At 38.1% G+C, this 15951-nt stretch overlaps 1 protein-coding gene across 1 annotated transcript in view; it reads right to left on the bottom strand.

Moving 5' to 3' along the window:
• pitpnab (phosphatidylinositol transfer protein, alpha b) overlaps window positions 1-15951 on the bottom strand; it is a 58672-nt gene that overhangs the window by 25683 nt on the left and 17038 nt on the right. Inside the window, exon 2 of the mRNA XM_034178367.1 lies at window positions 14678-14708. Coding sequence (XP_034034258.1) covers window positions 14678-14708 — 31 coding nt within the window. The remainder of the gene's footprint in view (window positions 1-14677; window positions 14709-15951) is intronic.

Genomic DNA, 15951 nt, shown 5'->3' with positions numbered 1-15951 from the left:
ACAATAAAAATGCTCAAAGGAAATTTAGTAGCAGGTGTGCTTGAAGTTATATGTACAAAACATCGTGCAGATCCATACCGGATGAACCGGCGGTGAACTTGAGAAAAACAGAAACAGCAACAAAATTCTATTGCAACAAATCTAGGCAGACAACTGGATTTAGGCCTAAAGAAATGTAAAGGTATTTCATCATGGAAAATAGATTAAATTATTTTGTGATTTAAATGAAGAATATACATTTCTAACAGTAGGGATGGTTATCGAAAACTGGTTCCTGTTAAGAAATTATTTGATCCACTGACATCGATAGCCTTTTTGTTTAACAATTCCCTTATCGGTTCACATTATGCTGGAGTGGCCGTTGTTTTTGAGGGTGCATATCGGGAAACCAATAATTTCTCTTGATTACAGACCCGCTGTTTCTGAGACGCTGCGAACCTAAATGGAAAAAGCTTTTGACAAAAACTACAGATTTTGTTTATTTTTTATGTCCAGAGATCAAGGATCCAGTGACCAATTTCATAGTTATTTACTTTAAGGCTCAATAAAATGGTGTTGAAAACCTGCAAAGCCTACTTTTAGTACACAGAAAAGTCACAAGAGGTATTGATAAGGGAATCGATAAAGAATCGGATCGATAAGCAGAATCGATAATGGCATCGATATCGATAAAATCTTATCAATACCCATCCCTACTCCCAATGCATAATTGGGATATCTTAGTGGTCTTCAAATGGGAAGTATTATGAATATTTTGAATATTTATATTTTCAGGGTGAAAAGCTCGACTATCCAGGAGTAGAGCCACCGCTTCTTCGCATCGAAAAGAGCCAGTTGAGGTGGTTTGGGAATCTGGTAGGATGATCCCTAGTAGTCTCTCTAGGGAGGTCTTCCAGGCATATCCAACTGGGAGGAGGCATCGAGGAAAGACCCAGGACACACTGGAGGGATTATACTTCCCAGATGTCTTAGGAATGCTTTGGGATACCCTAGGAAGAGTTACAGGTGGGATGTTAAGTGTTAAGTTAACTGTGGGACGAGCTGCTTAGTCTGGTGCCAATGCAACTCAGACCCAGGTAAGCGGCAGAAAATGAATGAATGAATGAATGAATATCCTGAAAAGAGAAAACCAAAAACTGAAGTTGCAACTGCATGTTACATCAGACAAATCACTGAATGGCACATATTATACAACAATCAGCACAAGTCACAACCACGTCTTGAAAATAAAACAAACAAAAAGTTTTTAGAATCAGAATCAAATTATTGCCAAGTAAGTTCTTACATTTAAGGAATTTGATCTGGTGCCATTGGTGCACAATAAAAGAAAATACTTCTGTAAGAAGTATTAGATGCATACACAACGATAAAAAGAAAAGGAAAGAAAAAATACTTTTGTAAGAGGTAAAGGAGCCAAAGAGACAAATGGGCAAACCTAGGTTTACTGTCAAATAGATATAGTGGAATTTAGCCAAAAAACCATCTATTATCAGCTTGGGATTCCGACGAGGGTGGGCGTATCTCCTCCACTCTCCCTTATCGCTGCGCTCTGCTTTAACCTCCAAGTCCCTACTTCACCAGTCTGTGAACTCCTCAAATTATATTGGATACTGGTTCTGTTGGACTACTATTGGATTAACCATGGAATTGATCAGCTGGTCTATGAACGCTATTGACACCATCTTTTCTACAAGAAGGTCAGGACCGGGGGATCCTACCTGCCCAGATGGAACGCATCCTGCGGGCTATGTTCTCGACTCTTGGGAGTCTTGGCATATTGCATGCTTGGCGCCTTTCTCCGTTGAGGACGGCGAGGATTTATTCATATTTGGTCTTATGGTAGCAGGGCTGGTACTCTCTGGCTTATGTGCTGCCCTGATCTATCGCAAAATTGGCAATACAGCGGCATCAAGAACCACGGCCACTCGCTTGTCCGTCATGATTAACGAGGTGGGCAAGGCATTGTATTCTCAGACTGCGATGACTCTTGAACTTAGATGCAAGTTGGATGGCATCTTGGAGCAGATGCATGGCTTGCAGATGAAGTTGAAGATTTCGGAGGCTGGGGAATATTCTTAATTCATAATAGGGAATATTCTTAATTCATAATTGGGATTTGGTTTGTTCAAATGGAACTGTAAAAAGTGTTTGTCACTGCTCAAACCACAATACGGCAGGCTTATCAAGCCTGAAGGACAAATTGCCCGACTGTTTTCCTCCAGAGGAATGTCTTCAGGCCTTGGTGATTATTTGGCTCCTTCTTATCTCAACCCACAAAGATAATAAACTGTTTTTCATAGGACTGAAGCATGCTCCATTCCCTCTCCCCACCCCCCTCCTACCCCATCACACACACCCCACTCCGGCTTCTGCTCACGTTACACCCCTTCCCTTCTGCGGGGGTGGCGCGGTTTTAGCTGCTGCTGGTCCCCTTCCCTCCCCCAAGCTGATGGTGGCGCAACTCAGGGTTGCTGCGCGACCTTCACCCACTTGCCTCAATTCGGATAACGGACTTCTTCAAATTTAGTGCACATAAACAATGTCAAATGTGTATGTGCTGTCTTTAATTCTGATGTGTGCCATTATTATGGTAAACAAGTAATAATTGTGGACTAATTGCTGTCTGAGGTAACTGGAGTGTAAACATAATTTCTCCACTGTGAGATCAATAAAGTATATCTCATCTCTCATCTCATCTCATTTGCTGAAGTGATGGACTGTGAAGGTAGTTTATTTTCATTACCTGAAGAAACATCCGGTTTCTGTGACTGCTGCTTGGAATAAAAAGGAGTTGACATATGTCACAGAAGTCTAAAATGAAGTGTTTCACACCTAAACCTTGTTCAAAGCAGTAAGAGAACTTAGCTGTAACAATTATGGAACACTGACAATGTTTATGATGAAACTCTCACCGTATTTGAGACAATATTTCAGTTTTGACCAAGTTGGCATAAAAATGTGGAGAAATTCTTTACAACTTTTTAGTCTTGTTTTAACTGCAAAATGTAAACATGTTTGTTGTTGTTTGTAAGACACCACCATAGACAAGAACAAAACAGAACTATAAAGGTATACAATGTGAGTAAGATAAACATTTTATTTGGGGGGGGGGGGTATATTTGGCAATATGACAAAAGGTTTCAAAAGTGAAAACAATGAAAGTGCTCACAAACCACATTCTTCTGACTCAGTGTGCATGGTTGTTTAAGCACAGAAGAATTCATTCTTTCATTTCTTAATCACATTTAATCCACTGCAAAACCTCTTGACTGGCATAAAAAAAACACCTTACAGAAGACATAATGGTTATTCTATTTGTTCCACTCTTCATCAAACATCATTCTACTAAAATAAAAAAAAGTGAATTTTATTGCCTAAGTATTTGCACTGATGAAAAAGCAGTTACGTTTACAGACCCTCGTCCTCACTGTTCAGTTCGCTGCCACCAAATATATTTCTCACCGCCAGATCCAGATTACTCGATCAGCTCAAACTCAGCGGTTTCCTCGTGATCTCAGTCAATCACTGTTACACTGTGGCCTTTTGTGTTCATTTAAAATGTTATTCCTCCACCACAAAAAGACCCAAATGAACTGTGCCAAACACACTGGATTCAAACATTGTTTGGGCGACCTTTACGTAACGTGGACACTGATGTTTTGGGGCAAAAAAAAAAAAAGGGACAAACTGTGACCATCATGGTTTAACTATTGGACATGACTGATGATGCAGAATGAGAACAAAACAGAGAGAAACTGGAAACTCAAATATGACCCGCTACAGGTGCTGCGGTTTTGCAACAAAAAAACATAGGCGACTGGAACAGCAAAGCCTTGTGGGTAACAAAAGATATGATTTAAAGTTGTTCAATTGAATGAATCCATGTTCAATTAGACCAGAATGTCCAAATTTCCCAATAAAAATATTAAATAAATAATAATGCTCAAGGATATATACAAATCCATCTTTTACAAAAATCAGCCCAATGAAATGAACACTGATACAATCATCACATCAGTACAAGTGTAGAAAACAAATTTAGCATATGACTTCAATTTGATTGTGTCTGGCGGGACATGGAGGGCAGCAGAGGAAGCCCGCGTGGCTCCAGTGAGGGAGGGTTCATTCACACTGTTTTTACCGTTGTGTAAAATGACCTGTTGGTGTTTTTACTTCACTTTGTCAAAAAACCTTGTTGTGTGTAGGCATTAAGAATACAAAGCTGCCACAGTAAAAGAGTGCAGTCGTTTGAAGATCTAAGGCATCAGAGGAGTCAGAGGAAAGATCAAAGCCCCATCCGGCTGTGTAGCTTGACTTAACTGCACAGGTGTGAGCAGTATGAAAACGTGGTTTTGAGCTATCGCACTCCTGATGGTGTGCACATACAGTGTATAAATGAGTAATTTTTGAAAAAAAAGTTATTTATTAAATAATTTTAAAAAGTTGCTTGATACTAAATCCAGTCAGAGCAAAGTCTTTGATGACCAGCAGAGACACAGATGGGGCAAATTCATGTTTAAGCTCCTCCCTTGAAAATAGCAAAATTAAATAATGAAATGTTTGAAACACTCCAGAATATGGTAACACATCTCAAAACAATTCAAAAATGAATCGCTTCACATCAAAATTATTGATTTGAAATGCTCGAAATGCTAAATTTTGAAATGCTTGGAATAGTAATTGAAACACTAAAATGAAACAAATGCTTCTGAAAGCAATGACAAATGATAAAAAAAAAATAAACCAGCTCAAAAATACTCAAAGCACGATACTTTCTCCAGAAAAAAAGGCTGATTCAAAATGTAAAATGAATTTTGTAAACAGTACGTGAAACAATTACTTTACAAAATGCTAACAAACTTGGAAATAACACTATTTTAAATGAAATAAACTGCTATACGCTTTGGAAATTAAAGAAAAATGACAAACTCATTTTATGGTAGATGTAACTTCAGCGACACATTTGGTGCGAGAAAGACAGAAAAAGAAGGAAGAAGTGCCTGCTTTGGTTACATTCATACAAAATCCTTCCTGCTGGATTTGTGTGGGCTCATGACTGTGTTATTTGACTTTTTGAAAATAACCAGTGTTAATCAGAAAAGAACAGTTTATTTCTCTGATTTACTCCATTTCTGGAGGTCTGGCTGTGGTATTTGATTTTTAGAACATAACTGCTGTTAAACAATCACAAAGTAACACTTTTTTCTCTCATTTACTACATTTTTGTGAGAAACAATATCTCTCATTGACAACCACACCTGCTCCTAATCCATCATCAATCCAGCATTGAGTAACCAGCAGGTGGTAGATATTTGTATGGGATGTTACACAGGAAAAAAAAAGTGATGGTCTAGTGGTTAAGGGCCCCTTCACACATAGTTCGAATACATACAACTCAGGGCGACTCTCGGCAGTACAGCTCATATGAGTGCACCACGACACATCACACAGATGGACAGGCGTGTACGATGTTGGTGCGACAGTTTGTGCATGCGACCGTGTCTTTCGAGCCCGCACACTCTGATTACCAGACAGAAACTTTACCACTGCGCTACAATCACTGTCTTGTAACAGGAGCGTGAAATGGCTAAAATCAACAAGCAGATAAAAGTATTTTAGAAAAAAACAAAAAAGCGCTGTGATAACTGACCAAACATCATTTGGTACGGCGTATTTCTGCTGACACGTGACTGAAAGTGGCGTACTTGTCATACTGTTGGCTTGTCCTGGTCCTGTGGCGTGCCGCTCACAGCCCTCACAGCCCGACACGCATGTCCTGTCAGACGTGACATTCAGATTGCCTGCTGCATGTCCAAACGGACTGACGGTCCGTTTCTCCTCCCACAGCAAAATTGATAGATGTTTTTATGTATTTCCACACAACCACACACACGTGTGTGTCTGTCAAAACACGGGACGTGTGCTGCAGCTGTGATGTCCAGGACCAGATATGTCTCAACAGCTGTGGGCAGCCAGCCACACCCTGTCCTGTCAGCCCACAGACCAAGATGTCACTCTGAGATCAGAGATGCCTCGCCTGTGGGGGGGGGGGGGGACCACACGCACAGAATGTGTTGTGGGGGGAGCTGACACTCTGGCATGCCACATGTCCACTCTGTGACTTCACAGTCGTGGGGAACTTAGGCAAATTTTACATCCACCTCGACAGTGATTGTCTTCAGACTGTTTTCGTGATGATAGTAGGAATGGCCACACATTTTCTAAGTGCCATGCGAGCGGTGTTAGATGTTTGTGCATGTCAGTTGGAATTTGGCCGACACCTGCCGCGAGAAGGTTCGATGGGCTTGCACAGCGCACACTCTGTCTTTCAGCTGCTGGTGTGTGCAAATAGTTGTAGCAACAGGTGTACGAGGCGTTAGAGGCAGCTACGATTCTACACGTTTTGCATACAATTCCTGCTTCATGCGCACTTTATGCGCAAATCGACCAAATTCACACTATGTGTGAAGGAGCCCTAAGCGTTGGGCTTGAGACCAAAAGGATCCTTGGTTCAAATCCCAGCCTGACCAGAAAATCACTAAAGTCCCTTGGGGAAGGTATTTAATCCCCTAGTTGCTTGCGGTGTGTAGTGAGGACCTTGTATGGCAGCAGCCTCACATCGGGGTAAATGTGAGGCGATATTGTGTAAAGCGCTTTGAGCGTCTGATGCAGATGGAAAATCGCTATATAAATGCAGCCCATTTTAACCTGGTGCATCAAAACTCATCAGATTTCATTTTTTTTCTCATTAATGACCTGTTAATTTGGTTAGTTACAATATGATAGTGTTTACTGTTTTTGACATATTACGCTCAGAAGCTGGAAGCTCATTTCTGTATTTATCTGTCCATTTAGTTACTCTTTGTAGTTCAGAGGACACACACCTTGGCTTTCCCAAACTGTAAGAATAGCACTGACTGTTTCAAAAAGTTTGAAATGCAAAATTAAAAAAATTAAAAACCTCAAAATGAATGTATTGCTTCAGAGAGCGCTATGATCTACAAAAACACTTTGTTGAAATGCTGAAAACACTAACTGAACCAACTTCAGAAAATTGACTGTTTCAGAATGCCAAAAACGCAAAATGGATTTTGTTGACCAGCAGAGACACAGATGGGGCAAATTCATGTTTAAGCTCCTCCCTTGAAAATAGCAAAATTAAATAATGAAATGTTTGAAACACTCTTTCTTTGAACAGTTTATTTCTCTGAGACTTTTCTTTCTAAAAGAAAGAAAAGTCTTAACAACTGACTTCGATAATAATTTTTTTTTTTTTGTTTGCAATACTCCAAACACTAAATGAACTAATGTCACCAGAAAGTGATGTATTCTTTCAATTGAATAAAATTGAGTCTTTATTGTCATTGTCATACATACAAGGAAATTTGTCCTCTGCATTTAACCCATCTTAATTACAATTAGACACAATCCAACTACTAGGAGCAGTGAGCGCCCGAGACCAACTCCAGATGTAGAGACTGTGCCTTGGTCAGGGGCAGAGAAAGGAGCAGAACCTAAATAAACATGTTTTTTAAATAAAATACAAATTAAAATTAATCTTACGTGAGCAAAACTAAAGCTTTAAGTGGCCTCAGTCAAATGCCTGCCCCTAAAGCACATTATTGTAACTGTCAGCAGGGGCGTAGCACCGAATTCTGGGCCCTAGGTACTAGCCATATTGAAGACCCCCCCCCCCCCCCACACACACACACACACTGTTATGTTCTTTTTTATTAACGCAAACACCACATTTCTAATGCGTAGTCAAACCAGGTCTAAATCATGTATACCTTAGATCACACCTGGGAGTCAGAACCCTTTTTAAAGTTGGGGGAGTAATATTGAGTTGGGGGGTCTGGGGGACCAAACTGCACCATTTTCTAGAAAAATGGTGCAATTTGGTGCATTCCCATCTGTTAAAATGCACAGGAATGCACCAAATTGCACCATTTTTCTAGAAAATGGTGAAATTTGGTCCCCCAGACCCCCCAACTCAATATAGGTAGCTTTCAAGCTCACCTCTCTTTTCAAATAATTTGGTTAGCAGCTGCTTTCCCTCATTTAGTTTTCTTTCCCTGTCCTTTTTTCTCTTCTTTTTTTGAAATCCGTACTTTGATTTTTAGGAAAGACATATTTTATTTCAGCCTAAACACTAGGGCTGCAACTAATGATTATTTTACTAATCAGTTCATCGGTTGATTATTTTGTTGATTAATCGTTTTTTTTTTTTTTAATTACATGTGAATTTTGCCATTATTTCTTTAAGTGAGTTATTATTAAAAGGCCTTTATCACGCAACATCAATGTTTGACCTTCTAACAAAATTATGTTATATTCTCATCAAAAACATACCTGAAGTTGTGTTTTGTTTTATTTTGCACATGCATACATCACCGACACACCACAAAGAGATTTCTATCAGGTTTAGATGCCTACAGCAACTATCTCAACCACTGACAACATATTACAGCAAGAGTCCACAAAAGTATTTTAAAGGCCTGATTAAAGTGTAATATGAATGAATGAATGAATGAAAACTGTTTATTTCGAACATTTGATACAACAACAATTACAAGATAGATCAGTAAAGACAACAACAAAAAAGTTCCTACTGTGTACCCAACATGTCCGAAAAGGGGTAGGGTGAAGCATCAGCTTATTTATCCCTACCCCTTCTTCCCCACAACCAGTAATACCCTTTGCCACATATACACATAAATTCCTACACACCTAAACCGATATCAGTATATATATATATATATACATATATATACACATACACATACATATACACATCAACATACATACACATATACATATATACACATATATATACACAAACATAAATATACACCTACACATACCTACTTACATACAAAATACTATATATTTACAAGCCGAAGCAAAAAACAAAAACACCCTAACCCTCATTACCCTTCCTCCTCCCTATACCCAGAAAAAAACATATTTTTGTACCGCTGTTTGAACTGGTTCATGCTTGGACATTGCTTGAGCCCCACTCCCAATCTGTTCCACATCCTCACCCCACAGACAGAAATACAGAAACCTTTTAATGTTGTTCGTGCCCACTGATGCTTTAAATTAAATTTCCCCCTCAGACTGTAATCCCCTGATCTGTTAAAAAACATATTTTTAATATTTGCTGGAAGTAAATTGTTTATTGCTTTATACACGATTTGTACTGTTTGAAAATGAACCAAGTCTGTGAATTTTAAGAATTTGGATTGTAAAAATAGTGGATCTGTATGATCTCTATAGCCAGTATTATGAATAATTCTTATAGCTCTTTTCTGCATTACTGATAGTGATTGTGTTATACCTTTATAAGTATTACCCCATACCTCTGCACAGTACTGTAAATATGGTAAAACCAGTGAGCAGTAAAGAATGCGGAGTGAGTTGTGGTCCAGAATATGTTTCGCTTTGTTTAGAACTGAAATGCTTCTTGACAGTTTACTTTGTATATGTTTTATATGAGTCTTCCAGTTTATCTTATCATCTATTATCACCCCCAGAAACTTATTTTCATGTACCCTTTCAATATCTACCCCCTCGACTTGTAACTGAACCTGTATGTCTGTATTACAATAGCCAAATAACATGTATTTTGTTTTACATAAGTTTAATGATAATTTATTTCTGTCAAACCATATTTTCAATTTTCCCATTTCTATACTGATCCTCCTCAGTAACTCCTGCAAATCCCCCCCTGAACAAAAAATGCTTGTGTCATCTGCAAATAATACTAATTTTAATATTTTGGAAACATTGACAATATCATTTATATAAATTAGAAACAGTTTTGGACCCAATACTGACCCCTGTGGGACGCCACAAGCATTGTCCAAGCATGATGATGTATATTCCCCCAACTTCACAAACTGTTTTCTGTTACTTAAGTAGCTTCTCACCCAGTGCAACACCAACCCCCTAATCCCATACTGTTCAAGTTTATTGATTAATATGTCATGATTAATTGTATCAAAAGCCTTTTTAAGGTCTATAAATATTCCAACTGAATGTAATTTGTGGTCTATGGCGTTTGTAATCTCCTCAACTGATTCTATTAATGCAAGTGATGTTGAACTATGTGCTCTGAATCCATATTGACTATCAGTAAGTAATTTATGTTTATTTATGAATTTGTCTAATCTATTATTGAATAACTTTTCTAATAATTTGGAAAATTGTGGAAGCAAAGAAACAGGTCTATAATTTGTGAAGTGGTGTCTATCCCCAGTCTTATACAGCGGCACAACCTTAGCTATTTTCATTTGATTGGGAAATTTACCGGTTTGAAATGATAAGTTACAGATGTATGTTAATGGTTCTACAATCCATTCAATGACCTGTTTTACCACCACCATATCAATTTCATTTAAATCGGTAGATGTTTTATATTTACAATTATTCACAATGTCTATAATTTCATTTCCATCCACTGCTGTGAGGAACATTGAACAGGGATTTCTTTCTATGAGATTATTATCCCAATCCTCAGGTTGGGAATCGGGAATTTTTTCTGCCAAGCTTGGTCCAATATTTACAAAAAAATTATTAAAACCGTTGACTACCTCATCCTTATTTTCCTTCTTGACATTATTATCAATGAAATACTGAGGGTAACTCTGTTTTTTATTACCATTTTTGATAATGCTATTTAATATATCCCATATTCCTTTAATATTGTTTTTGTTATTATATAATATGTTACTATAATATTCCTTCCTACATACCCGTATAATATTAGTTAATCTATTTTTGTATTTCTTATATCTATTTTCTGCCTCTTTAGTCTTTAGTTTTATGAATTCTCTATACAGTGTATTTTTCTTATTACATGCATTTCGTAACCCTTTCGTCATCCATGGTCGAGCTTGGATTTTTGTTTTCTGTAGTCTTGTTTAATTGGACAATTTTTATCATATAATGATGTAAATATTTGTAAAAAAGTTTCATATGCACTATCAACATCACTTTCACTGTATACCTTTTCCCAGTTTTGCTCCTGTAAATCCTTCTTTAGTGTGTTCATGTTTTCCTCTGTCCGCACTCGCCTGTATTTTATTTTCTCCTCTGGCTGATTCCGCCGATGGTTTCTATTATAAACGATGAAAACTGGTAGATGATCACTAATGTCATTGATTAATAATCCACTCACAGTGTTATTCTCAATATCATTGCTGAATATATTATCAATTAAGGTAGCACTATGGGATGTAATTCTGCTTGGCCTGGTGATTTTTGGATATAAACTCATACTGTACATTATACTGATAAATTCATCTGTTATTTTATGCTTATTTGGATTGAGCAGATCAATATTTAAGTCACCACAAATGAACACAGTTTTTTGATTAGTTTTTGAGAACATTTTTCCCATACAGTCAGTGAATGTTTCAATACAAGATCCTGGTGCTCTATATATACAGCTGACTAATACATTTTTGCTTTTTTCTTCACATATTTCAATAGTTATACATTCTAATAAGTTATCAATCACAGTTGTCATATTGTCTACTATTTTATAATCCATGTTCTTATCCACATACACAGCCACTCCTCCTCCACTCTTATTTTTTCTGTTTACACAGTTAAATTCATATCCATCCAGTTCAAAATCCATTCCTTTATCTTCATTGATCCATGTTTCTGATATAGCAATTATGTTAAATATTTTTTTAAACTGACTTAAATATTCTTTAATGTTGTTAAAGTTTGCATATAGACTTCTGCTGTTGAAATGGATTATTGATAATTTGTTAACCGTTTTAATGATCCGATTAAACTGTTCATCTGTATAATAGCAACAACTGTCATTGATATTTGAGAAGAAATTATTGTCTGGGTCTATATCGTGCTCCAAGTCCAGTACATTGTGGTCTGTGTATTTAAATGTTCTCAGTTCTACTTTTCCATGATCAGCAATCCTTTGAGTTATATCCTTCTTGTCTCCAGATGTAGATGAATAGGTTCCTCTGGTCTGTGTCATGGTGTTGTGATGTGTTTGTGTCCTCATACCTTATTGGTCATATTTGTCCAGATCCTCACTTTAAGAAACACTATTGTTCATATTTGTCCAGCTCCTCGATGTTCCTTATTGCCATGACTTTTGCTTGTTCTGGTGATCCGTTCAGTTTGATGAATATTTTACAGTTTGAAGTCCATGTGTGCTGGATTTTTCCCTGTTTCTTCAAGAAGCGTGCTTTCCTGGCGATGTCGGCATTCCGTTTGGTGAGATGTTCATTGATGAATACGTTTGTCCCTTTCAGTTTTCTTCCTTGTTTTAACAGTGCTGTTTTGTGTTTTCTGTTGATGAATCTCATGATGACGGTTCGTTTATCACCGTCATTTCTCCGGGGCAGAGGGTGGCACGCTTCAATGTTATTTAAATCCATTTCTATACCTTTAGATAGGAGGAAATCAGCAACCTGTTTTTCCACAGAGCTGACCTCCTGTTCACTGGGCTCCCCTCCGCTCTCATCTGTTACCGCCCGTGCGTAGGACCGTGGTTTGATATGAAGACCTGTGATGATGACGTCGTTAATTCTGGTGTACTGCTCCAATTCAGCCACTCTATTTTCCAGCTGCACCAGATGCCGGTCTTTCTCGGCATTCTGGAGCCGTAATGCCTTCACCTCCTCCACCAGATCCATGATTGATTTCTGTTGCTGCTTCACAACAGAAATCTCCTCTGATAAAAAGTGTTTCCGCGCTGATGGATCCGCGGTGGCTGCACGAGGCCTCGGGGAAGCGGCACTCGTGACGCAGCGCGCGGCCTCAGTGAATTCACCACGTTGGGCCTCGGACGTTGTTGCTGTCCAGTCGCTGGGCTAAGTTGCCGGTTGAGGTGGTATTCCCACTGTCCAGGTTGGCAAACACCGGCGTGGCAGATGGCAACTACAAACACCACCTCTGAAAACTCAGGTACAAACTTTTTGCAGCTCACTCTGACGACACGCAGCTCTGACTGACTGTCAGATATGTTATATTTAATAAGATATATTCATGAAAAAAGACACGAATGTGCAGTTTACTGCATTTTATTTTTTTTTCTTGTGTAAAAACACAGCTTAGATGTGGTTTGACCGAAACAAATTGTCATTAAACTTAATAAAACAGGGATGAAGTGGAGGTTTAAGAGTTACTAGGTGTTCACAGGAAACAGTTATTTCTATATTTATTTATGTTCATTGTTAGTTGGTTTAATCTTTTCAGTTTTGTTTTATCAGATTCTTTTTGTCTGCTTCTCTAAAACTGTATTGTGGCATTATTAGTTATTATTACTATTATTGTTGTTGTTTCTATTATTATTATTGATATATAAATAAAATAAATGAATAAAATATTACAATTTGTAATACATTTGACTCTTTTACGACAACAAACACTGAGCCATGAATTATTATACAGAAAACAAATGTGCTGACAGCTGCAACAGCTTAATGCTAACTTCAGCATTGAAAACGCCATAGACATGCTAACACGTTAGCATTGGTCCTGTTTTTAAGTTATAAAATACATCTATCAACTGTTTCAGAAGACCATAACAGGTCAAATTAACACAAAAAGGTAAATGTTACTCACAGACATATGCTCCTTGGGGTTTTAGTGGGGAAAAATTAAGATTAAGCTAAATAAAACACTGAATCAACAAAGCACCAGATCGAAGCACTGATCTGCAAATCACTGCTTCGATTGGTTCAAGATTCAAAGCAAAACCACGCTGCAGTAACGGTTGATTTATATGGAAGAAAATGAAACAATTGCGGTAAAACAAAGTTATTTAACAACTAACTGATGACTAAATTAGTTGACAACTATTTTAATAATCGATTAGTTGTTTCAGCACTACTGAACACCTCCTCTTTCGGTGAGATCCCGTTTGGGATGTGTGTGTGTGTGTGTGTGTGTGTGTGTGTGTGTGTGTGTGTGTGTGTGTGTGTGTGTGTGTGTGTGCGGGGGGGGGGGGGGGGGGGGTCGCCTGTGCGCCTGGACTAAACCATTGTACAACTGTGCAGGGGTGGAAGGGCCCTCAGAGATCTTTCAATAGTATTGTTAGAGCAGAATTATGTTTTGCAACATTTATACATTCATCCTATTTATATTCTTTTACAACATGAATTGTATGAACATTAATAATATGCAACACAAAAATGTATTTAATGCCAGTTTTTTGTGCCCCCCCATTATATGGGCCCTGGGTACATAGTACCCTTTACCCTCCAGTCCGACACCCCTGACTGTCAGGGCAAACAAATGACAGTGATGCATAGAAAAACAAAAGGGACAAAAGGGGGACACAGTGGAGTTTCAGGTGACTCATCTACAATGCAGGTCTGCATTGAAGATGGAAATCCGGAGAAGAGGAGCCACAGAGAGGACGAGGACCGTCAAAGACCTGAAGCAAAGATATGGTTTCTCTCTTAAGTATGTGCTGTATTAGACAACTTTTACCAAAGCTCCTGTGGGAGTGCATGTACAGACTGGACAAATGGTCTGTAATGCTCGTAGATATTCATTCATTCATAGTCAACAAACAAAAGAAAAACACCTTTAGAGGACACTTTGTCCACAGTATCACTTGAAAAATGTCCAGACCAACAAACACAATCACATAAAGACACACACTGAAATATATTTACATCAAACTCACCTCTTCCACCGATATAGGAAGGATCACTCGACTGGAAGAAAAGAAAAAATGAGGCATGTTACCACTTGCCACATGATAATAAAACAGCTTTTTCCCTATAGACACACTGTGTCTCCTATCTTTCATGATCTGACGGTTTAGATTTTTTTTTTTTTTGAAAAGCACTGTACCTTCTCTGGCCATGAAGTTCATACCCCCGTCACACATAGCCAGAATGAGGCCGAATGGCGTCAGAATGACAATTCGGCCCACATCCGAAAAGTGTCCAGTTGCAGTTCGAAAATGTTCTTACAGCTATCTGCGAGAGTCCACACAGTTGGTTCCAATCAACTGGCGGCCCCGAGTGTGTTGTACATGTTCAAAACTTTCTGGGCCCTGTCGAGATGGGACACCTATCCGGCGGCGGTCCATGTGCAATCTGACCACCATCTGATCATAGACGATCAAATAAACTGGAAACCTCACTCCAAACATGTACAAAATAAACTGTCAAGAAGTATCTCATTACTCAGTAAGGCCAAACACATTCTGGACTACAAATTGTTCCACATTCTCTATTGTTGATTAGTTTTACCATATTTAAATTACTGTGCAAACGTTTGGGGCAATACTTATAAATGTACACTACATTCACTATCAATACTACAAAAAGAGCCATGAGGACGATTCATAATGGCAGTTACAAAGAACATAACTTCACTATTCTTAAAATCAAAAACATTAAAATTCAATGACCTGGTTCATCTACAAACAGCACAAATTATGCATAAAGCAGCAAATATACTACTTTTTGGTAATGTTCAAAAAGTGTTTTTTTTTTTAAAGAGATGGGAATTATAATCTGAGGGAGGAGTATAAACTAAAACATATATGGGTTTGTACAACATACAAAAAGTTTTGTATGTCAATACGTGTAGTGAAGCTGTGGAACGGGTTGGGGGCGGAGCTCAAGCAATGTCCAAGCATGACCCAGTTCAAACAGCAGTATTAAAACATGTTTTTGACAGGGTACAGGGAGGATGAAAGGTTTTGATGGTATTTAGTGTTTTCTTTTTTGTCTGTACATATGTAAATATGTATAATGATGAGATGTTGTAGGTATTTACATGCATTTAGTTGCAAATTTGTTTGAAAGAGTATCTTGAAAATTGAAATCAATTGATGATAAGAAGATAACTTAGATAGAACAAGGGGTAGGATAGAATAAGCTTATGCTTCTTCCTACTCCCTCTCGTACTCATTATGCTGACATTGTTCTTTTGTTTTGTCTTTTT

This window comes from Thalassophryne amazonica, chromosome 9 (assembly GCF_902500255.1).
Source record: "Thalassophryne amazonica chromosome 9, fThaAma1.1, whole genome shotgun sequence".
In the NCBI taxonomy this organism is placed as follows: domain Eukaryota; kingdom Metazoa; phylum Chordata; class Actinopteri; order Batrachoidiformes; family Batrachoididae; genus Thalassophryne; species Thalassophryne amazonica.
This window is presented reverse-complemented; position numbering and strand designations above follow the sequence as displayed.